This window comes from Ambystoma mexicanum, chromosome 12 (genome assembly GCF_040938575.1).
Source record: "Ambystoma mexicanum isolate Mex_15411 chromosome 12, UKY_AmexF1_1, whole genome shotgun sequence".
NCBI classification, from domain to species: Eukaryota; Metazoa; Chordata; class Amphibia; order Caudata; family Ambystomatidae; genus Ambystoma; species Ambystoma mexicanum.
Window position 1 is genome coordinate 1159889037 of NC_090936.1, and position 25468 is coordinate 1159914504.

A 25468-nucleotide genomic window follows, 5' to 3' on the forward strand; every position below is an offset into this window, starting at 1 on the left:
TCTCCTTGCTTTCTTTTTTTGCTTACCGCTTTACTTTCTGATTTCAAAGCCACCGCTCCTGCTCCAGCCATCCTCGCGCACCTGGGTTCCTCTCCTTCACCTAGCAAGACTCACCTAGACAGCACAGCGCCGGCGAGCAGCTCCCCGGAATACAGGGCATGAGACCAGGGTCTCACCACCTGTCCCTCAGACATCCCTGGGACTGCCATGTCCCTGGGGAACGAGCACTGGCCTGGCCACCTGCCTATCAGCAGCACCTCGCCTTCCTCTGGCTTCACGGAAACCCGGCTCCTTTGCCATGCTGCGACCCCTCTGGTACACTGGGTCAGCGTCTCAGCATCCCGTTCTCCTGCGGTCCTCCCAGGTTTCTCGTGTGTCTGCCTTCACGTTCCAACCAGCAATCTCAGCTCGCTCGTACTTCTTGGCAGAATCACACCTTTTATACATGTAGCAATTGTCAAGTGGAGTCAGGTGTAAATGGTTTGGGTTGATTGCCTGACCATGCATGACTATCAGTGGGACTATTCAACGATAGCTAGTAGTAGTCTTTCCCCTGTTAATGGTTTTTCCATAGGTAATCCTCATTGCTCCTGATTGCATCTTCCTCATCCCAGTACATATTGGAAATGGGGAGATGGGGTATAATTGAAAATGCTGCATCAAGGCTCAGGGAGAGTTGTTTGGGGTACAAATAGGAAAGAGGGAATACCATGTCTTTCCCTTGGGTGTTGTCCTCCCAATCCCCTGTGACCCTCCACTCAGGTGATGCTCCCTCGCTTGTCCACCACGAGGGTTGGGATCCAAAAGCAATGGCCCTTGGAAGTAGGTGGGAGAACACAGTCAGGTTTCTCACAGTAGGGCGATCCCACCTTGGAATAGGGCAAGTTAGGCATAACTCCACCCTGCCTTTTGAATTTAATAAAAAACTGTTAAACTTGAACCTGTTGTCTTTGTCTAACTCATGATGCCTTCACAATACTCTCAAGCAATCATTTAATAAATATCTAAGTAAAATGTTGGAAGCAGCTCGTCGGGAGAAGACCACAAACAGCTTTCAATATGAGAGGCAAATGAATAACCTTAGTAAAGTCTCCCACCTCTGGCAAATTTAGGCAGAATAAGGGTAGTCCAAAAGGATCAACAGAGAACAATAAAAGTACATATGCTCAAATGTCAGAAACTGAACGTTTAGTTTCCTAGTTAGCTTGGCAATCACTTATAAAAAAGGGCATGAAGTGGCAGATTCTTATGGTGTGTACCACCTTCTACACAGCATATTTTAGTATACATGAAGCAATGCAATGTCTGCTTCACACATGCATGATTCATTATACCTCAAACCTATACATGATTGTTCTTTTAGTATTGTCTTGGTTACTAAGTAGTTATCCAAAGAGGTTTCACGCTGAAGAAAATTGTTTGAATACACTTGTAAACAGCCGTATTCGAAGTAAAATTGCCATAACCTCGCAACCTGTCTGACATACCAACCTGCATGAGCTCGTAGCTTTCTATTAGACCGTCTTCTAGCATCTCCTGTGTGAGCCTTCCCATTGCACTGTAAAAGTCATCTGCATTCTGACAGCATTCAATCTGCCTGGACAAAGACATAAGACACCATTGAAAAACATGACAGTACTTAAGTGACATGTAGGATATGATTTATGAAGATAAAACAAATGAATTACCGCACTTCGGATACCATCCTCATGAGCCATAATGCTTCCTCTAGAGTAAGAGGTCAGAACTGTCTCTTCTGCAAATACATGGTAGTGTGTCATGATTTAGGGGTCAGGTTCAGTGTGAGACTGATTCCACAGGCAATAACATTTCTTGTAACTCTGTACTATGCTCAGGGTGGGAGGCCATTTTACTAAGCTACACATTTTATCCATAAGTTTTAAATGGTCCACCGTGTAGTTGAGCAGTTAAGGTCCACAAGTGGGTAAGGAGGTGAGGAGGTGAGGAAAGCGGGGGCGCAGACGAGATGAGAAAAAAGGGTAATATGGTATTACTTTTAAAACCACAGCCTTGTTTTGGGAACATTGAGGTGACAAATGGGGCCGGATTTTCCCTGTTCTAGTGGATGATTGGCATGGAGGTGGCATAGGGAGGAGACCCACTGCTCACAAACACTTAGTCCCTGCTTGTGGGAAAGAGACCACATATGTATCAACAACATGCGACCAGAATAGAATGGACGGAGATTCCCCAATGTAGCTTAATGCTCCACAAAGCGACACCCACGAGCGAAGAAAAACAGTTTATGAGCACAATATTCCTGCAACTCAGGCTGCGTGAACACACCACAAAAAAACAAAGCCGGCGTGGCTCTGCTCGGGAAGCAAAGCTCTCACAAGCATGTGCTCGGAAACAGATTGTCCAATTTCGTGATGGCAGACATTGCTTTTACAGCCACTGTTAGTGTAGCAATCTAAAAAGCCTCCACAGCACCAGTGACTGTCTGTTAGAGAGCAAACCACTTCAGAGAACCCGCCAAAAAACCTGGTGGAAACACTCTAAGCCTTAACTAGGTGGAAGGAGCAGGATATACAAACTTGTGAGGAGAAGGCAGTCTGTGGGTGTTTGATGAAGCCACGAGCAGAGTATGGAGCGGACTGATGATTTAGTAGAGTTAGGAGAAGGACGTTTGAGGGGAATTGGAAAGATCGGAGTGGCACATACTAGAGTGACGAGCAGGAGAACAAAGGTGGCAGGAAGAGGGCAACGGTGGCAGGCACAGGAGAGGCAAAAGGGGACAAGAGAGGCAAAAGGTGGCAGCAAAAAGGAGCTAGAAGTAAGAGGTGGGAAGCAAGAGGAAATGTGCAAGACTTGAGGCCAGGAGCAGCAAATACAGGAAAGAATGAGAGGTCACACATTGTCTAAGGAACAGACTAAGGTAGGGCACTGATCTGAAGGGGCCAAGCAACGTAGTATGGCATTGTGGATGGCCAGGACCAGAAGAGAACTAGAAAGGAGCTGCAGAGGGTAGACATCAGGACTCCAGAGAAGCAGGGGTGATCAGCCCCTCTAGAGCACCTCTGTCACAATGGAGGCTGTAAGGCGTGGGTGACTGCCAACCACTTGAATCAAAAATCCATCGGCTGTTGCATATCATGGCAGACAACTGCTACAGATCCTGCCACAGGGGCTTAAGCGCATTGCATCCTAATGCTAACAGGAGACAAACCATCTGACAACACATTTAGGGACAAACTCTGGGGACCGGGCTAGGGTCTTAACTCCAAAATCCATCTGGTCTTTTTTTGAAGGACACTTTTTGAGCTGGACACTGTGAATAAAAGACTGTGCTAAGGCTTATTTCTTTAAATTGCCACAGACAAATTTGTTTGTTTTTAACATCCGTTTTCCCAGTAACCCGGATATCTGAACTCCCGAGGACCCCACTTTGAATAAAAGAATGTACACACAGAGGTTTTATGATAATCTCGTAAATCTGCTCCATTCCTACCTTTTCCTCCTTCAGCTCTTCCCCGAAATCTCTCCTTCTCCATTCCCTGCCTTAACCCCTTCCCCACCTCTCATTCCCTTCCCTTCCCTTGATTCTTCCCCATCATCCTCTCTTCCCTCCACCTTCTCCTTATCCTCCCTCTTTTTCACCCTATTCCCCTCCTGTTTCCTCCCTCCTCCATCCTTCCTCCCTTTCCCACTCCCCCTTCAGATTAATTGCTCTACTTACTGTTTTTTACTGGTTCGATTCATGATTGTAAATTGCTTCTACTGTTTTATTGTCTATGTATACTGTTGTTTAATGTAAAGCGCTTTGGATGAAAGCGCTATATAAACTAAATAAATACAAATACAAGTAAAGGTGTTATACAAGTTACAAGTAAGTAATGTACGTGTGGAGGTTTGCTACCCCAGGAACATTGTTGTAGTCGCACAACGCATTTGTATGCCATGTCTTTTCAACCCTACTGTTAATTTAAGTATTGCGCACATCACTGTATCGCTCATGCTCATAATTGCCTCTGCCTCCCGAGTCGGGACCGTTGACTGCGACGTCACCATCCCTGTCCCAGTACCTTGAAGGGCATTTGTGCCTCATTATATCAGATACACCTGCGAGTTCAATCGTACAGTAACTATTGCCAACAACCTGTATGTAACTGCGCGCCAACCCTCACCAGTATTTGATTAACTCACACACTCTTCATCCAGCCAACAATACTTATAACTCTGGACGGCGTACAACCCTGAACTGCTATGTTTCTATTACTTGTCTGAAACATATGAATATCTGTACCGTGATATATTTACTTGCGTTTTGTACCTATTACCGATTTTATATGTCTGCTTGCTAGAACAATGTGAATCAGGGCTGTTGACTCCTACCCTATTATTCATTCACCTAGCCAGCATGGCTCATCTCTAACCACTACTAGCGACCTTGGCAAATCTTAGCTAGAGCAGAACCATGCGTCCATCATACGCAGCCACAACCGCAATCACTAATTGTATCATCAGTTTGTATTTGGTTGCATGCATCTTCACCATATCTAGTGTGCCCCTGTCACTCACTATGGACCTGCACATCAACCGTAAAGTATTATTTATTTATTTAGCATTTTTAAAGCACTCACACAGCCCGCAGGCATTGAGGCGCTGTTACAGGTATTGTTTTTTTTTTTTCTTAGCTACGCATTTATAACGCGCTTAAACACCCAGAGGTTTCTAAGCGCGGACCCGGGGATCGAACCTGTGTTGCTTCATGTCGTCTTGCTTCCAAGGCGCGCACGTTGCCGTTAAGCTATTCTCCCGGAACACCAGTATCCCACATGCACATGTATATGGCACTCAGCCTTCCGCCATCGGTCCTCATAACGCCCTCGAAGTCCTACCGCCATGTCTACCTTCCAAATCCACCCCCCCACATTTGATCAAGACCTCAAGATCCTCACCCCAGTGTATATACACTGATCTTAAAGTGACACAGATGCCTACTGTACTCCCTCACTGTATCACAGTACCACCACACTCAGACAATCCTAGACACAATACACATATCCTGTCATTCCACCAAACCACACTAACACAATCGTCCACTATGCCATGCTCCACTAAACAGGAATATCAGACTAGGTTCTAGATCCCCTCTGTCACACTCTGCCCATATCCCTAAAGGCACTACCTTAATAGCCAACACACCAGCTAAGCCAACCACCACCACCCCTGCATCTAAGCATAGCCCCAAACAAACCATAAGAAGACGGGGTAACATTTCATCCCAAATGAAAGGGGCCTTATCAATGCTAGATCATTGCCTGCCTACGCTTTAGACATTGCGGACTATATAACCACACACGACCTTGACTTTATAGCCATCACGAAGACTTGGCTCCATGCTACATCAGGACCAGCTCTTGCCCTTGCAATCCCCGACAACTACGCCATCATCCGGCTTGACCGAGACACTAACCTATCCAAAGGAGGGGGCGTGGCATTTATCCACAAAACCTCACTCGTCCTAAGTATTAACAACCAATCTATGCCCTCAGCAGAATTCTATCCGTCAAACTACTCACCTCACCTTCAAGCACCATCACTATCCATCTATCGACCACCAGGGCCAACAACTACTTTTGAAGATGACATCTCACTTTTACTATCAACCAACACTAAAATCAAATCCCAAGTCATTATTTTGGCGACTTTAACCTAGGTTTCCAAGAGCCAAAAGATATCAAAGCATGCACCCTTAAAGACACCATCACTGAACTAGGATTCACACACTGCATCACTAAACCAACACACAACAAAGGTAGAACCTTAGATTGGTTAGCCGACTTTAATTGCAATATAAACATCCAATCTAACACTCTTTGTGCTTGGTCAGACCACCACCTAATCGCATTAATCTTAAAAGAAACCAGCTCACCTATCCAGCAAAAACAGGCACCTGCCATGATGACTAGAAATAAACGCAATTTAACTTTTGAGAAAATACTTCCCCCTACTGCAACCCATCCTCAATCCCACCACGACTCCTTCAGATCCCACAGCCCTAGTCGACCTTCATAAACAGACCATCCTCAAGGCGATCAATACACTAGCACCACTTAAACTACGTAAATCCAAACCTCAAGCACACCTAAATAATTGGTATACACCACACCTTAAATCCTTTACGGAAATTGAAAAGAATCCCAGAGGCCGCGTGGAAAAGTTCCCCGTCCTCAACCAATAAGGACAATTTTTCGCTAGGCTCCCTTAACTATAAAGAAGCCATGACACAAGCAAAGAAAAGACAACTATAATGACAGCACTAAGGAACTCTAACATCCTGAAAGAATTAGAATCGCCTGTCCAACCACTTGATACTTGCAATAAAGATACTTTGTGGTGCACTAACATCCAGAATGCACTGCAAGATAAAATTACTATGCTTCAAAACAAAAAAACTCCACATCACCAAGTCTAATCCTAACCTACCGACTCTTACTGGCTACACACATACTCAATTTAACTTCACTCCTCTTTCTATCAAAGAGGTTGAAACCATCATCATGAAACTTAAACCCTCAAACTGTCAAGGAGATACATGCCCTGCCCCCTATGATCAAGGAGGCCGTGAAGGAAATTGCCACATTCATTATCTCCTTTATTAATGCCTCATTTAAATCAAGCTCAGTACCTAATACCTAATAATCTTAAAGACGCATGGGTACTTACGCTTCTAAAAAAAAAAAAAAAAAAACCTTCCTTGGACCCCAATAACCCATCTAACTACAGACCTATTACGACAGTGCCCTTTTTACTAAAAATACTAGACCGAGCAGCTTATCTGCAAATACAGCAATACCTGGACTCTAACAATTTGCTTGGTCTTAGACAGTCAGATTTTAGACCCAGACATGGGACTGAAACTGCGCTGATCGACCTCAAGACACAAATCCAACTCCTCAAAGACAAAGGTAAACTGGCACTGCTTCTCCTTCTCGACTTATCAGCTGCGTTTGATTCATTGAACCACAAAATCCTATGCCAACATCTAACATTTGCCGCACATTTCTCCGATCCAGCAAACGCCTGGATCCAGTCCTTTCTCAACAGATCCATGAGAGTCTTTGCACCTTCAGCCGCTGCAGAACCCACTCCGGTCCTTCGTGTCCCCCACTCTCTATCATGTATTCACCAAGCCTCTATTTGATGATCTTGACTACCTGGGTGTCACCTACACAAATTACGCAGATGACATCGAGATACTCATCCCCATCACTGGTGACTACACTACAGACAGTAAAACTCTAAACAACATTTACCTCATCATTCAAGCATGGATGGCTAAGCATGGGCTTTGTCTCAATGATGAGAAGACAGAGCTGCCCTTTTTAGGATCACCAGATAACCGTAACAAGCTTGACAAACTATTCACCTCCTTTAACATTGACGGCAACATAATCAAAGTCTCTAAGGTTGTAACAACCTTAGAAATATACATTGACTGCGCCTTGTCCTAACTAAACAGACAAATGCCATGGCATCCTACTCGGCCTTCACATGCAAACTCATTACTGCATGCACACCTTTCTTGACCCCGTCTAACTATCACAATAGCAAAAGCCCTAGTCCTCTCCAAATTGGATTACTGTTATGCTCTTTATTTAGACACTACACAACAGAACCTCAAGAAGATGCAAATTATGCAAAATAATGCCATTAGGGCAGCTCTGAATATCTCAAGGAAATAACATAACTCTGAAACTAGACATACCTTAAACTGGCTAAACATCAAGCAATGAATTGCACTTAAAACACTGTCCCTCACTCATAACTGCCTTTTATAACCAGGCTCCCAAATACTTGGCCGACAGCATCACGTGCCACACCTCAACCCATCCAACTAGAATAGCCAAGACATTCTGTGTCAAAATCCCACGATACAAGCAAAAGAGAGCAGGGGGAATTAGTGTCCCGGCCCTGAAAGCAAAAAATTGGAATGCCCTTCCCTACCTCCTTTAGAAATTAACCGGTCTACCTCCTATTCAGAAAATATGTCAAGTTATGGCTATGGGAGCAAGAACCCAAGCCTATGGCATAATTACAGCTCGCTTATGCCTACCTGTGCTTAGTCTGAATCGTTGCCTGCATCCATTTGTACTTTGTATAACTGCTAAGCTTGCCTTATTAACCCATCACATGCTATGTACATATGTAATATATTATCCACAATTTTTCTATGTATAACTAACTGCTCATTATGTATATAATGCTGTATTTTATTGTCCTGCAACTTGTAAGCATAGCGCCCAGATGCCTACGGGCTTGGCGTGCTCTATAAATAAAATAAACTAATGTAGTACCGACTGTGATCCTACAGGTTTGGTTCTGCAAAGTTAAAGGTCAACAAAACAGTCCGGTAGCAGGTTTGACAAGACACACCCAGTACTTGTATAGGTTAAACTGGGAGATAGGCTCATTTAGGAATCAACAGGAGAGATTAACAGACTTGGGATTGGCTGAGCAGGTCACTGGAACCTGATGCTGGTCTCCCAAAGCAAATGGGTATAATTCTAAAAGATAGGACTTACATCACAAATACTGGAGTGCTTTTATTAAGGAAATCTGAGTGTTAGGTACCTTATTGGTCCGATATCTTCGGCTATTTCCGATCACTGACAGACAGCTAGAGTTCTCGCCTAGTGAGTGGTCAGTGGTGGATGTTACTGAGGCAGATGAGGCTGCGACGCATTAATAGGAGGATCGCCAATCAAGAGTACTGCTGTGGTACCAGTGATGAGAGCTGCTACAGTTGGAATATCATAGCGCTGCCTGGTTCATTAAAGGCACAACTATGTTGTTGAATCAGATGATGTCCATCGGAGACAGTTCAGGTTGAAGATGGTCTACTCAGAACCAGCAGAGTTGCCTCATCAATAATCAAAGCAATAGTCATTGCATTCTGTGTTTTAGACTAGGCTCAACATCAAATATGCAGAACCTCAGGTTAAATAAATGTTTTGGGGGCTGAGCGGACACCAAATTCCTTATCACAGAGTTGCAAAAGTGAAACGTTTGGCAGCCACCCGAACACCATCAGGATGACGCATTCAACTTTCACTGGCTTCTTCTTGGGCTTTGACTCAGGCCTTTCCCAGGTGTGGATCAAGAAATTGAAACCAGACACCACGCACTCAATGGTGACACATGGTTTTGGGAATAGCAGCTTCATGAGGTAGGTGTTAGCCATGGCCACATGGGCAACATCTGCACACCACATTCTCTCAAAGAAACCATATCTGGCCGATTTACTGTGTACTGGATTTACTGAGGGGTTGGAAACACCCAGGGAAAAGCAGTCACTATAATCAAAGGCTGCCTAGAACCCACGGTGCACACAAAACCATCTGTGCAAGGAGACTGACATATGAAAACAGTGCCTGCGGACACAGATCCTGACTGATATCAGAACTCTCCAGGATGCACAGCAGTATTTGCATCTCTAATGAAGGCTCTAAAGGGAAGGAGAAAATAATAATCTGATACAAATCAGATAGACCCCCTAGGGAAAAAGCAAAAATACTCAACTTCAGTCTCACACCCACAGTGGGGCAAGGTAATCCTAAAGTGTTTCATTTGAAAATACTTGCTTTCCAGCCTCCCCCCATCACAAATGACCGCAGAGGGGATAGTTAACGTTATCCATAGTTAACGTATGACAGGGTCCATAGGTGTAACGCTCACCTGGTTCCCACGGAGGCGCAGATCCTGGCTGGACAGTTACCGTGTCTTCAATTGAGAAGCGCAGGACTCGGATGGTTCTCTGGACCGGACCTCCTCTTATGGAATGTCTGACTTGTAGAGTAAGGTGTCTGCAGGCGGAAGAAAAAGGGATTAATGGCTGGTTGTTGGTTGGGCTTCTCCTCCTTATTCGTTTTTTCCCTGAGGCCGCCCAAAGTCTGAATGAGCTCTCACCTTAGATATGTAAATGCTGGGGGCTCTCCATCCTGCGACTGATGCAGGGGCGCTGGGTTCCAGTTACTTCACTGGGATTGCTTTAAGTCTCTTGTAGCCTCAGAGGGTTTAAAGCTGCTGAAGAAGCGATGCCGTCGTTTTCTGCACGAGCGGATGCTGGTCGGTTTGTAAAGTTCGAGAGCACCTTTTAATGAAGTCTTTGCCTTTGTTTCTTAGGTGCCGAAATGCTATATGCTGAGCATACGGATGCACGGAAGTATGAAGGTCCGTGCACGTGGAGGAGCACGTAAGTAATATGCTTGCTGACAGGTTTATTCGCACCTCTTAATGTCTTTTTCTTGATTTGCAGGTGCGGAGATGCAGCAGAAGAGGAGATGGCGAGGAGCGCACAGCTCCGGTAAGTGAAAATATAATCGTGTCCAATTTCCCCTTTTTTTGAACTAACCGGAGTTCTTTGTCTTGCAGGTAAAGGCCGCGGGATTCGGGAGATGCCGTGGATTCAGGTAAGTAAGCGCGGCTGCTAAAACGTTGCCTTTTGCTAACCTGATGTTCCTTTGCTGACAGGTGCGGCCGGAGACTGGATCCCTGGATGGTAAGTGAAGATCTGACTTGTTTTCACAGCAGAAGATATCACTAGAAGACTGGAACTGACTCGGTGAGCGTCCTGCTGCAGATGCAGAATAACGCGAAGCACATTCTTCCAATCGGGTGTGGTTTAAATAGTGTTGAGGTGATTAAGTGTCTTCCTCCTCAGCCTCGCCCAAGAGAAAAAGAGTTCCTGTGTTCCAGAGTCAAGGAGTGATGCCAGCCCCACCCAGGTAAGAAAGTAGTTCCAGATTGGAAAAATAGTCCCACACAGCAGAAGGCTGGAGCTTCATTTTGCCAGGACTTGTGAAGGTGAGTATGCAGCATGGTCTGCTACAGGTAAGTCCACCCAAGCACCTTTACCCAAAGTATGAGCCCGGCACCTCTGGCGCCGGGACCAGTGATTCTTATGAGCCTGGCGCCAACGGCGCCAGGACATGGTCCAGAGGGCCCCGATAGGGGTCGGTTGGTACCCGGGGCGGGGGTTGTGAGCCTGCTTCCGGGGATGTTGGCCTTGTCCTGACTCCTTGGAACCAGTGCTCATGACAATAGGTTCTCAGCAATGTGCGGTTGTGATCCATGCTCCTATAAAGGAGAAGATAGTCTCTTGTAATTTTCATCCTAGCTCATAGAATCTTCTAGAAATAGATCAACAAGGGGAATCGAACCACATACCACCCTTCTGACCACAGCGCAGCAAGCACTAGGTGGAGGCCCCTAGGGGTACAGCTGGTCAGCCATGATAAGGTCAGATACCATCAGAACAATGTACATACTGTGACGATTCTCCAGGTCTCGCCACTTCTCACCAGGAGGGGGCCTTTTCCTAGGAGACTAGGGAGGTGAGGCCACTAAACAAAAATAGTCCCCCTTGGGGTGGTAATATGCAGGAGGACCTCATAGGGAGGCGCTCCCCTCCTAGGATAAGGACATCCATCTGGGGAAAAGTCTGCCTAAATCCCTATCAAATAACCCCCTACCCTAATGGTCACTATTTTCTCCCACCATTGATAGTGCAACCTTGTGTTACTGTAAAGCCATGACTGTGACAAATGTAAAACATACTGGGATGAAGAAGAACATGAGAAGCATATGGCATAACCATATGCAAAGCCAGCCAAGTACTGCAACGAGGGGGCTCACTGGAAGCATGATACTTTCCAAGATGGTGTTGACATTACGCAAAGGCGGAGTCAACAGTATAACGTAGAAAGCAAGAACAGACTAAGGAGATCCATGCAGAAGCAAGGAGTATGCAGGAAGTTCAATTTTGGAATGCTGCAGCTAAAGCAGTTGTGTCTCTCCAGGTGGGCGACAAGAATAGTAGGAGGAGTCTTCCTCATTGCAGTGGTCAGCCCAATATCACTGCCCAAGCAGAGGGCAGCAGGAGTCCTCTCCCTCATTGCAGTGGTCCACCCAATACCACTGCTCAAGTAGAGTGGAACAGGAGCCATCTACCTCATCACAGTGATCCACCAAATACCTCTGATAAAACAGGGGACATCGGGAGTTGTCTCCCTCGTCGCTGCAGCCCAACAAATGCAGTGGGAAAGCCCAAGAGCTTTGGGAAACAACCCCCTTAATGCGATATATAAATCAGTAGAGAGACATACAAGAAAGATACAGAGAACCCTGGATAAGATATCCATCACAAGAGTGTTAAATGGAAGCCAAATAAGTTTAGGAGTTAAAGAAACTAATCCAAGTTTTCTGCAAGAGTGCTTAAAGACCACTGTGAAGAACTGTTATTGAAGGACCAGGAGAAGGGTTTTATTCCCCTTGTCCCTTATGATGGGATATTGAAGTAGTTATTTCTACTATAGGACTGAAGCAGTGAAGGAAACACAAACTTCACTTTAGTTGAGGACTTATGTTTATAGTGTTTGGGTTACATCAGTTGGTTTCTGATAGAGGATGAAGAACATTCAATTTTGAAGGACATTCTGACAGCTCACTTAAGTTTTCCTAAGTTAATAATAATCATATCTAGCTTTAGATAGCACTACAAACCAGCAGGTATCAAAGCACTGATTTAACAGTTGATATTATCAAAAGATAGCCATGACCACTCAACGTTTCCAGAAGGCCACCCATGGCCTGACAGGTTTGCATTTCATCAAAGATTCAATTGAATCCCAGCATTATCGCCTCCACCGATGTGCCACAACTTTACCACACGCATTGAAAAAGACCCAGGAGGGTCGAAACACGTTTTGGCTAAATTTGTTATTAAAACCACCTCATGGCCACACTCTTCCGACTAGCTTGAGTTCATGCAAACGGATTAATGACCCAGCGCCTATGTGACCAGGGGTCTAACCAGTTTCTCTTTTACCCAATTCTGTGTTGAAAGGGCACGGTCTCCTTAGAACCACCTCACTGGCAGCATGGTGCAAGGCCTAATTCAAGTGATCAGCAAAGGGACCTCCATATTCTAGTGCCCTGCCTTCACTTCCCAGATATCATTATCCCACTGTGTGGTACTCAGTTTATTGACCTCAGAAGGATGAAAAGTTGAGTTGGCCCTGCCGGGATTCAAACCGGCATCAGCAAGCTGCATACAGATATCAGAACGAGTACTCGGCTCGCTGTGCTATGTGACCGGCAGGGCAAGCCCCTTAGAAGGAGAGAGAGATAGGTTTTCTTAAATTGCACAATAAAGTTTATAATCCACAAAATGATCCCTCCTTATCAATCTCCTTCTACACCCTCACAGTAGATAGTAGAAGCAGAGGGTTCTACAACGGTTATGTTTTCTTTGTAACAAACAGAAAATAAAGAATTAGGATTAACTGAGATCATGGGATGGGATTCTCAAAGTACAGGCTGATCAGGTTTTTATAGAACTATGGTCCTCAGTCCTTCCCTCAGTGTCCCTTAGCCAATCCGCCTTCTTGGTGGGAAACAATAACTCACATTCTGAGCAGTTTAAAGTGTTCCACATTTCTTTCTTGGCCTTTTGTAAACTCTTTTATTGAAGTCGTCCGGTGTTTCAATGGCTCCCTTTGTCTTCTGTAATACCTGGTAGTGCCTGCCCCAAGTTGTCTGAATGTGGGTTAGGGGTCACGCTGAAGAACGCATTGGGCTCTCCAGTTTCAGATTAAACACCTTTCGCCAGGCTATCTGGATCTTACTTAGATTTTCTCCTACATCAATTTAGGAGTCCTGAGGTCAAAGTTTTATAAGGCCTCTATTGTTGTGGCCCCTCGTTCATCCTCCTATTCCACTAAACTTCCCCCTTACTTCTCTTTAGACATCACCGCCTCTCCTCTCCTAGTTTACTCCCTTCTGCAATCCACCGCCTCATCCTCTACTCCTTTCCCTTTCTTTTCCCACTCCACTATAAACTCTCCAATCTTCATTTCTGCTCTAAACTCTCCAGTTCTCCTTGCTGCCACACCGTATCCTCTCCCTACTCACACTGCAGCCTTTCCTCTTTTAATCCCCACTTCTGAGGCAGCAGCGGGATTGCTCATACTGTAAGGTGTGCACAACTTGTGAGCGCACCTAGTGAGCAGGGCGCAAGACCAAAGATACAGCATTCGATATTAAATTGCTGGCGGACAACATTGTGGTTCCGCTAGCCAAGCAGGGTCATCTTCGTCCATCATTTTGGAATTGCACTGCAGTGTGCACCAGTCACCCAGATTGCCAATATTAGCCTCATTTCTTCAGAGGAGATTGCAAATGAATAGGTAAGCGAGCAACACTTGCAGACCTGCATTTTATAATAAACCAGTTTCCCTCATGAGTAGAAATGGGCTGCTCTGTAGCATCTCTCAAAACGTTGGGTTTGCAGTCTACTGTTAAATCTAGCTCTGTAAACACTCAACTATTTATCAGAGTGTTGTGAGGAGTCAGAAATTAAACTTTGACACAAGTTAGCCATGATTTTGGTTACAGAACTTTATTGACAATAAAAGGGGTTTGGGAAAATTCCTCTCTGACCCTGTTCCAAGGGGAATTTTTCTACCTAAAGCAAAACTAAGAATGTATCTGTGTAAGAATGTCCAATACAAAACTGTCCCTTGTTCAAAGTTCTATTCTGACCCTCACACTAAAACTAAACACTAAAGTGAAACAGGAAAGGTATTTAACCTTGAAAGGTTTAGAAAAATGTTCACAAAAGAAGACTAAAAGGCTCAAACACAAACGTTCTTCACGGATATAGGTTCTTCCTCCAGAGGGTGGTTACCTTCCCCTGGATTCCTGTTTGCTCGCTAAAGTTTTGCATAATCCAACAGTTCCTTGTGCCTTTCTTGGTTCACAACAATACTGATGAACAAACGTATCTGACTTTGTAATTATGTCTCTTTTGAACATCCATTTCACACAATCCTTTTCTAGGCCTCCTGTTTCCTCTCAGGATCTCTTTCACACAGTTATGGTAGCCTGGTATACTCTCCTGCCAAGGCTTCTTGTATTCACACACTTGCGATTGCCTGGCATACTGTCTTGTAAGGTCTGCTTTTATTCACACAGGCTCTCTGCCCTTCTCCAGAGTTGCATACATACTTTGTATGTATGCAACTTTGTATGTCGCTTCTTTGTTCAGCTGAGCGGGAGAGAGCAGTCGCCGGTAGCCCTGAGGAAACTGCAGGCCAAGTGAAGTCCTGCCAGGCCCTGCGGGCCTCCGTGAGTGTAATCTTGTTGATTTAGTGTTCGCGCTCTGAGCGCGTTGTTGTGCCTGCTCCCCCCTCCCACTTCCTGGTCCTCCTCTCCCTTCCCGCCTCCCTGCCTGCCTGCCCACCCCCATCCTCTGATTGGCTGACTGGCTGGTCCCCTCTGGGCTACTCGGCGGCTGCTCCCCCCGCTCGCTTCTTTGTTCAGCTGAGCGGGAGAGAGCAGTCGCCGGTAGCCCTGAGGAAACTGCAGGCCAAGTGAAGTCCTGCCTGGCCCTGTGGGCCTGCCCTAGTGTAATTGTGTAATCTTGTTGATTTAGTGTTCGCGCTCTGAGCGCGTTGTTGTGCCTGCTCCCCCTCCCACTTCCTGGTCCTCCTCTTCCCTTCCCCCCTCCCTGCCCGCCCACACCCCCGTCCCCTTCCTCTCCTCCCTCTGCCTTATAACTGCTCCCTCCTGGGCAGCCCCACTGCCCGGCAGCTCCCGGCTAAGGGCCCCTTAGGCAAAGGGCGGCTCCTACGGCTGCGGCTCCCTTTGTGTCTGCAGGTGTCGGCAGGGGATGCCAGGCGCCTTCCGCCGCTCCATCTTGTGAGCTCTACCTGCTCCCCCGGCCCACCCCCCCTACCTGTTCACTCCTTCGCAGGGTGTCCACTCACTTCATTGTGCTCTGAAACTGTGGTAAACTAGGGTTTTTCTTCCCTTGCAGGATTCTCAAACTTAGGTGGCCTCTCCACCGGTACCTTACACGCATTACTGTGTTCTGAAATTATGGTAAACTAGGGTTTTTCTCCCCTTGCAGGATTCTCAAACTTAGGTGGCCTCTCCACCGGTACCTTACACGCATAAGTGTGTTCACGGTGTTCTAAAATTGTGGTTAACTAAGGCTGCCGCTCTCTTCCTGTCCGCTTGCGCTCATCCTGTCTCCCCCTCACTCCCTCCTATTCCATGGTGCTCTCCGTTTCTCCTATATTTTCTAACTGCTTCTCCATTGACTATCCTGCTCTCCTCACTAAATCTGGTAGGAAAAAGTTTAAAAAGGACATCCTGGTCTCAACCCAGGCCTCCCTATCACCTACACTAATGCCTCCTCGAAGGAAACTCTCACCGACATCCTCTTTTTCGTGCCTTCACCTGACCTATGGACCCTTCATATGGTCTCTGTGCCCTCTCCTTTTTCCTCTTCTCCCACTAATGGTGGCACCCGTTGGGACGTCCTCTTGGCCTCCTTCCACTCCTCTAAGGCCATCATTAATGTCTACGCTAATGGGACTGTCTTGGTCCAAGGCCCTCAGGCCAACCTTCACCTCTTTGATAGACGCTTCCCGCGCCTCATCAACTTCCTTTCCTCTCCTGCTGTCCCCCCTCCTCTGTCCTCTACTACCTTGCCTCTACCCTCCCTTCCTGCCCCCTCACATGCTCCTTCTTCACCTCCGCAGGGCGTACCTCTGATCTGTACCCCTCCCCGGAAGTCCTTCAAAGATGGCAACCTTCTCCACATAGCTACTCTTTAACTCTCGCTCTGCAGTCAATCATTCCTCTGATATCTGCCACCTTCTTGAGGAACTGGACCTTGACGTACTCGGTCTCACCGAGACATGGTTCACGGCCAGCTCTGTCACCAGCTTTGACACACTCCTACCTGACGGTTACAAGATCCTCTCCGTGCCCAGACCCAACCGTGCTGGGGTGGGGGGTGTGGCCCTTATCTTCCCTGAGTGGATTCCTGCCACTGTTACTCCCATGCAGACCTACTCCTCTTTTGAATGTCTTGTCTGCCGACTCTCTCTCTCTCCTAGCCATTCCCTTACCGTGGCCACTATCGGCCACCTGGTCAAATTTCCTCCTTCCTCTCCGAGTGGGCGGACCTCTCCTCCTCACTCTTGTCCTCAACCACTCAACTCCACTTTCTTGGAGACTTCAACATCCACCTGGATGCCTCCTGTCCCCCTCTGGACTCTTTCGCGACCTCTGCGACTCTCTCTCAATCTCTATTCTCTCGTCTGGGCCGACTCATTCTGCAGGGCACACTCTCGATGCTCTCATCTCTTCTGACCTTCCCCTCTCTGTCCCTCTCTCCACTCCTCTCTCCTGGAGTGATCGCTTTCTCCTCTCCTCCCACCTCACCCTCCCTATCCCACAGGCAAAGCCACCCTCATCAATGCCACCTTCCTTCTCGGTCATCCGACCCATGAAGCGCGTGTCAGTTGAGGCTTTTCGCTGCCACCTTCTCACCCCCTCCTCCCCCTTCGGCTGACTCCCACCCTGACACAACCCTCTCCACTCTGCTATATCTGATGCTCTTGATATCCTTGCCCCTGTCATGAGAATCTGCCTGAAGCCCAAAGCCAAATGGAACTCCTGGTATGACTCGGATCTCGTCACCCTTAAACGCAAGTGCAGGGTGGCACAGAGGAAATGGCGTGCTTCATGTTCATCCTCTGACAAACTGGCCTGTCGCCTGCTCCAAAGGCAATACCGGCTCTCCGTTCTCACCAAGAAGAGAGACCTTATCCAATCCCGCATCTTTGCGGCATCTAATAATTCGGCCGAACTCTTTAAAATCTGCAAGGAGCTGGCAAACCCTGCTGTAGTCTCTACCTCTCCTGTCCCCTCCCAGGCCCTCTGCACGGCACTGGCCGCTCACTTCATCTCTAAAACTCAAGACATCCTGTCCTCACTCTCCTCCTCTCACCTCCCCCCTCTATTCCCTGCTATACCCTTGGCCCTTCTGCAGCCACCCCTCCTCTCTCCTTCTCTTCCTTTCCCCTGTTTTCTGCTGACGAGGTTTCGAGACAAGTCCGATCTATGAAAGTCTCATCAAAACAGGTCCACCCCTGTTCCTCCAAAACTATCAAGGATCACATCGACTCCTTGGCTCCTGCCCTTGCTGACTTCTGCAATCACTCCTTCGCCTCTGAAATCTTCCCATCCCCTCTCAAGCACTCCCTTGTGCACCCCCTTCTTAAGAAACCCTCCTCTGACTCCTCTTGCCCTGCTAACTATCGCCCAATCTCTATTACTCCCTTCCTGGGCAAGCTCCTGGAGAAACTGGCCATCTCCCAGCTTAATCTCCATGCTGGTCTTCATGACCATCAGTCTGGCTTCAGAGCCGCCAGAAGCACGGAAACTGCTCTCCTGAACATCCGTGAGGACCTGCTCTCGAATCTTGACTCTAACACTCCATGTGTTCTCATTTTGCTTGATCTCTCTTCTGCCTTTGACACCGTCAACCATACCATCCTGCTCAACCGTCTCCGTGATAACCTGGGTATCACTGGTCAGGCTCTGGCGTGGCTGTCCTCTTTCCTCTTCAATCGACCCTCCCAGGTCCAACTGGGGTCTTTCCTCTCTGACATCTTTTTCTCTACCTGTGTTGTCCCCCAGGGATCTAACCTCTCTCCTTGGCTGTTTAACCAGTATCTGGCACTCCTCGCCCACCGCATCGCTGCTCTCTGCCCCTACTTTCAGTGCTATGCGGATGATACCCAGCTCATTTTCAGGCTACCCTCGGCCTCCTCTTCTCCTTCCCTCATCTCTGACTGTCTTTCTGCTATCCAGGAATGGTGTGCCGCCAACAACCTCTGCCTTAATGCCAGTAAGACTGAGATTCTACTTATCGGCACACCCACTCCCTCCTTCCCTGCAGCTCTCTGGCCGGCCTCTTAGCCCTCTTCCTGCTCCTAACTGCAAGGCAAAAAACCTCGGGTCATCTTCGACTCCACACTCTCCTTCTCTCCTCACATATCCGACGTCTCTAAGAAGTCACACTACCAGCTCCACCTCCTCCGAGGTATCCTTCCTTTCCTCTCCTTCCCCCAGAAGCTCACTGTCTCTAGAGCCCTGGTTCTCCCTAAGCTGGACTACTGTAACAGCCTCTATCTAAATCTGCCCGCCTCTACTCTCCGCCCTTTGCAACTCATCCAGAATAGGACTGTGAGACTTGTCCTTGGCCTCAAGCCCAGGGACCGTATCTCTCCAGGACTGAAATCACTACACTGGCTCCCAGTGACTGCGAGGATCAAGTTCAAAACCCTCTGCATTGTCCACAAGGCCTTCTGGAGCCTTGGGCCAAAATACCTTCAACTCTCTCTTCCTAAATACCTTCCAACTCAAGCTCTTCGCTCATCCGCCTCCAACTCCCTCAGGGTCAACCGCTTCTCCAAACAACAAGTTGGGGGCAGATCTCTCTCCGCTGCAGGGGCCTCCCTCTGGAACAGCCTTCCTGCCTCCCTGAAACTCGAGGAGAACCATCTCCGGTTCCGGAAGCACCTCAAAACCTTCCTCCGCCTTCTCTCCCTCTCTCCCCTGCTAAACTTACTGAAACTGCACTGAATCTGCAACTGGGCCACTTACCGCTCTCGTCCTTGGCCTGGCCACTCTCCCCTGCACTGCCTCCCTGGCAACCCCCTGCACCGCGGGACTGTGTCTGTATCCCTACAGCCCCCCTTCCCAGCACTTTTCTGCACTTATCTCGCACTTGCCACTAGCTGGTCCTTGTTATTTATCCTGTATGCTCTTAACCCTGTACTGCACTCTCCCCTTTCCACCTCCCCTGTGCACTTTTCCCCTCCCCTCTCCCCTTGCACTAGCGCAATCTGATTGACACCTGGCCTAGTAGGATCGTTGTCTGTCTCCCCTTGTTCCCCCCCGCCTCGTCGCGCCTTGAAACACTTGTGTATAGGCGCGTTACAAATGCCATATCATATCATATCATGTCCTCCGGATATATTATCCGGTCTTGGTTTCTCTTATGTTCGCACAATTTATGTTCATCTGCTTATAAGGGTTTTGTTTGTAACTTAATTCCCCTTTTAATATTAAGTTCAGGCATTCTTGCTCTCTTACTTGCTTGTTGTTCAATCACTTGCATTCGGTGTGACCACTGATACCCCCCTGGGGTCCCCACTGCCTCTGGGTGGACTCACCAGTATTGTTAGTGTTACTGGAATCTCCCGCAGCGAACCGGAGAAGTGTTTCCTCCATCTGCCTCCCTCGCATGGCCGTTTCCTCTTGGTTTCTTTAGCTCTCGCTGCTTCCACGTCACAAGTCTGCTTCGTCCCGGGCTCCGGTAAGTAAAGCGCTGCTCTCTATCACCTGCGAATGCCCAGTTCCCGTAGGGTATCCTTCTTGCACAGCAATCTCTTCCTTCTTTGCTGACGAGGCACCTGGCTGCACCATGCCGGTAATTGCCTTTTGGTTTCTTCAATCTCACAGAGACGCAGCTCTCTCCCGCAAGCAGCAGACAATTCCCTGCTTCACTTGCCTTTTAAACTGCCTAGGCACAGGCGTTTGTTCCCAACGACTAGAGCTAATCTTGGACTTCTGGTCTTCACTGATCTTTACTGCTCTGTGCAGCTTCTTCGTCAGTTATTTTACTTGTATGTAAATGATAGTCGGGTGCTTGGTAACCTACATGCAAAGTCTGGGACAGTGTTCTCAGTTAGTTTGAAAGGCAAGTTAGTTCTTGGTATAATAGTAATGTTCCGTTCTCCTTTTCCATTCCTATGGCCGGAAAAGCTGGTATTACTGAAGGGGTCTGGTTCTATAATTTAGTAGCTTTAAAGTCACAAAAATTATATGTTAAACAGTCTCAAGGATTCATGTTGATGTTACCCAATCCTTTAACATGTGATATTGGGGAAGCTGATGTTTGACCTCATTGGGAGTAATCATTACTGCTCCCTGCTTCTTCCTCATTCCAGTTGTGGACATATCGTTCCCTAAGTCACGTGGGGGATTATCGGAGTTGGTAAAGGGTTGAGGGAGAATATTACAATAGGCCATCAGGGCCAAGGAAAGAGAAGAAACATCACTAAAGAGGCTTAAGGGTCAGGGGGGCATGTGTCTTCCTTCAACGATGCTGTGTCCTCTCCCCGAAGATCACCCTTCCTCATATGATCTTCCCTCATATAGCCAACCCTATGGCTTCTATCAAAAAGTGTCTGCCTCACCCTGGCCATATGAGGGACGGTTACCTCAGAGAAAGGAGTGATGACATCATTGGATATTATCACAGTGCCTTCTTTGGAACATGCACTTGGGACTGCGAACATACAGCAGAATAGTCAGCAATAGGTCCACCTTGATACTCTTATCCCCAATCCAAGATAAGTCTGAATTTCAGATATGCAGGTCTCTGTAGGCTTGAGTAGATTTGCTTACTTTTCTTCATATAGGAATATAGGATTCTTCTCATGCTAATCTCCCTATCAGGATGCAAGCAACAATCCAGAATTAATGTGAGTGTGGCTTTCAAGCTTGCTACGCTGTCGGGTGTCTCAAATATCCAATAAGCTAGATTTGGTGCAATTCACTTTAAACGAAGATACCTTCTTGAATTAGTCAATTCTGCTGCCAACAGCTAGCAGAGAGTGTTTAATCCTTTGAATTAGAGTCGATCCCTCATATGTGCTAAAGGTTCAGTTGTGAACGCTAAAATTAACAAGGGCTGTAGGAATTCCTGCTTTGTTTCCTATACCAATATTAGTACCTGGCTAACTACCAGTTGACCCCTAAATTAGAGATTTAGGAGCCTTATTTCCAGCAATGGCTCCAGTCACCCCAAACAAGGCCTACCTTGAGTGCCCGACAGTATAGCCTTTTTGGACCGAGGGTTAATCTAATAAGGTTTGATAGGTTAGTTAGTTTGTAACGTTCGGTGATACCCGATGAATGTACAAATGGTGGATATCGCAATAAAGTTTCTAGCCACAGTAGATTTAAGTCTTAATCTGATATTGAAGGATGGGGGGTGCAGCACGGGTGCGGGGGGAATAGTGTGAAGATTCCACAATCCATAAGGTCCTTTGCCAAAGTAGAGATTAATGCCACTGTGGATTCACTTATCGGATTAGCAACAATGTTGATGCCCAAGAAGTGCATTGTTTACCGAGAAGGCCAGCAGTGCAACCAGAAACGTGTTATCAGAGGTTTTTTTCAACTTCATCAGGGCCTACAGCTTGGATTTGTTGTCAGAATTTTTATCAAGCTACCCATTTCCTCTTGCTTTATTTTACTGTCCAGATTGTGAGCTCAGTTTTCTATCACTCTCTATAGCGGGCCACCTCAACAAAATATTGCATATGAAACTCCCTTTCAGTTCTCTAATGGGTAAATGCTCACAACCGTCATAGGAGACCCTTGCCGTATGTTTTCCTCTGTTGCCACGGTCCTACCAAAAGCAAACTGACCCTGAGCGCACGCCTCTGTGCTTCACTGAATACACCAATAGCCACTCTGCCCATTTCCCTTCTGAGAAAATAGTTCTTTGATATATAGAAGGGAACACATTTCAGAACTACTAACGTAATTGATTGTGTTCAATGAAAAGTGCCAGGCATGCAATCATAGAAGGAAATTAGGGATGTGAGGCATAGACCTGCAATCAATACCAAACTTTTGACTTAGCCTGGGGACCTGGAAAATGTTTCAGTATTCAACCAGAGTAATTCAATCCTTGCAGCTGTGAGCATTGCAAATAGCCGTTCCTTGGATCACAGCTTAAATTTAGAGCAGTTGTTTGACCTCCGTGACTGACGCATTTGGTTTTTTCCCATACAGATATTTATTTTGAAGGTGGACTCTGAAATCCAACATGCCGAGCAAAAAAATCCAGCAATCGGTCATATACTGTCAACTTGCCAAAACCTCCTTAATTATTTTTTAGGCTAAGCAAGAATTTGAAAGAAATTTTGACTATGCATCTGTCTGTTAGACATCCATCCTGAAACCTAACACCAGATTTCAGTACTAGAGCATTAAATTTTAAAAATGGAAACGCTTAAGGAAAATTAGCTGTAGCGCATATGCACTCTGAAATGAGTCTTCAATTTTTAACCTGAACAACACAGAAATAATATACTAAACATTTGTTTACGGAATGAACTTCATAAAATTTTAGAAATCGCTCCAAGTTAATTTGAAATCTAAGTCTACATGCCAGTAGATCCGTGAATTCAAACTCTCCAACAAGTAATTTGCCTTTTCCTTTCAAAGAAAAAAAGGCAATATGTCCTCCTATCCTCCATTCCTCCAAACGTATGGGTGTCGACAGTGCTCCAGATAAGATTTTGAGGTGGGAGTATTTTACTCCTTATTTTTAAACTTGGAGAGTAAATGTGATTTTAAGAGAGTAAAAATTACTTTTCTGCTTTGCAAGAGAGTAAAATGTATGTGACATCCGGCCGACCTGTGCAAAAACTATATGGAAATCATTACTATGCAGCAGCTTTCTGCATTGTGACAGAATACAACCTTCATTATTTCTCTAAGGTCTGGCCATTTGATCTCTCCAGTAATTTAAATGTTGAAAACACACAAACCTAGCCAATTACATAGTAAAGCAAACATGAATTGTATTGTGTGTTTTGAGGTTCAATAGCAAAATTGGATTTGGATGTTTAATGAAAGTCCTCATTTCCTGGAGTTATTACTGCCTAATGGTATGCCAATGTTATGATCCAACAGTGAAGAAAGGCACAGACTCCATGCTAAATTCCATATCTAATCTAATGGTCAAATGGTTATTTATAGAGCGCCTTTGGCAAAGCGCTGTACATAGAACATATTTATCACAATTATCACCAAACCAAAGTCGGTACTCCTTTATCGATCTCGAAAGGATGAAAGGCTGAGTTGGCCTTGCCGGGATTCGAACCTGTAACCTACAGATCATGCACAGATTGCAGCAACGAGTACTCACCCAGCTGAGCTATCTTATTGGCTAACATCCTTCAGAGGTCAGTTAACTGAGTATCGCCTGAGGTATAACAATCACAGTACCTAGATGTTGGCCAAACCATGTATGAAGCGCTATATAAAGTTAAATACCTATCTGGATTATCACTGGGACAGGTTTTGCTGAGTTTCTATTTCAATTACCAATGTAACTTTCCTTTGTTTTTTAACAGCACTTGCACTTCATGGAGAGTTAGGTTTTGGGTGTTTTAATTGTAGTCTTGAAGATTTGAAAGGCTAGAACACCTGTGATTGGCATAATGACAATCACTCACACTGGAGCAAATACTCTGCTGCCACTGACCATTTATAGTAATGTACCCCATTGACTGCAAGGTTGAATGGATGTAAACTATACTATGCATAGTCAACATTTTACACACTGTTTTCATAATTAGAGTGTAAATTGAATTATAAGTGTAAAATGATCTGCCTATGCATGATTATGGACATAGCACCGGAACTCTGAAAAATACAATTGTGCAATACTGGTTTGCTTTCACTGTAAAAAAATAAAATTAAAAAAAGTATCATTTGCTTCAAAATATTAATTCTCAATTGCAACTTAGTTTTCCATTTTTATTAATTATACTATCCTAAAATTCTAGGAAAATATGCACAGTGCTTCTGAAGCTGAATGGAAAGAAACCAATCCTTTTATCACAGTGTGCAGTTTCTTTTTTTGAAAGGCTTCAGAGAAATACATTCTGTTTCAGAGGTGGCTTGAAATTACATCCATGTAGATAAAAATCAAAAGAAGCCTTCTGGTTTCTGTCAAGTAACCTGACCGTTGCACTGCCCTCTGCTCTAAACCTGTGTGTAAATGTACACAGAAAAATAATAAAGCTGTCGTATTTACAAGATTTCCATGCGTAAAAAAGGCCTTGTACGCACCTTATCTGGAGGCCTGGGTGTCAATCTCATTTGGATAGCACCAGAACATTTTGGCAAGTAAAAACATATTTCAAATTTAGGGGTGGAACTCATGCGGGGCATGTCCTCTGCCTAGGTTATCTCTACCCACTGGCAACTTCGTGCCTCCTATTACAAGTTCTACCGCCTTCACAAGGACTCTTTCCAAGGTTTCACAAAAAACTAGAGAAAAGGGAAACAGACTCAAATAGGCTCTGAAGCCCTTAAGTGCATAACAGATATCAGAGTGCAAAATGGCAGCACACAAGGATACAAGAGGCGTCAATTTTGAGGAAAACCGATTCAGCCTCTCCCATTTCGTTACCACAGGATTCAGGGGACTGTCCACAAATCGATCCAGGACATACCTACGATACAGTCGAGGCCAGTAAAGATTCATATGACTGGACAAGGGGCCCTTTTAACCTCAGAGTGAATTGGTCTGCAGGGTCTACTTCCACCTGGTCCACTCCGTATCTGTCAACTTCTGTGCCACTTAGGTTTTCCAGCCTAGGCCAGTCCAACACAGGAAACCTTGCTAGTACTGGTCTAAGCCGTGAACCTGGCCACCAGCTTCGTCAGCATCATGGGCACTGTGGTCAGCGAGTACTTCTTAGGCAGAGTGCGAGTACCAATTCCTCAAGCGTTTCCAGAAGCTAATGAAGACACTGGTGATGTC

General features: G+C 46.0%; 1 protein-coding gene across 5 annotated transcripts in view; it reads right to left on the reverse strand.

Moving 5' to 3' along the window:
* Positions 1–25468, reverse strand: part of TBC1D30 (TBC1 domain family member 30) — a 956754-nt gene that overhangs the window by 235581 nt on the left and 695705 nt on the right. For all 5 annotated transcript variants that reach the window (XM_069629763.1, XM_069629762.1, XM_069629764.1 and 2 more), the window contains one exon: positions 1492–1597. In XM_069629763.1, the coding sequence (XP_069485864.1) occupies positions 1492–1597 (106 nt within the window). The remainder of the gene's footprint in view (positions 1–1491; positions 1598–25468) is intronic.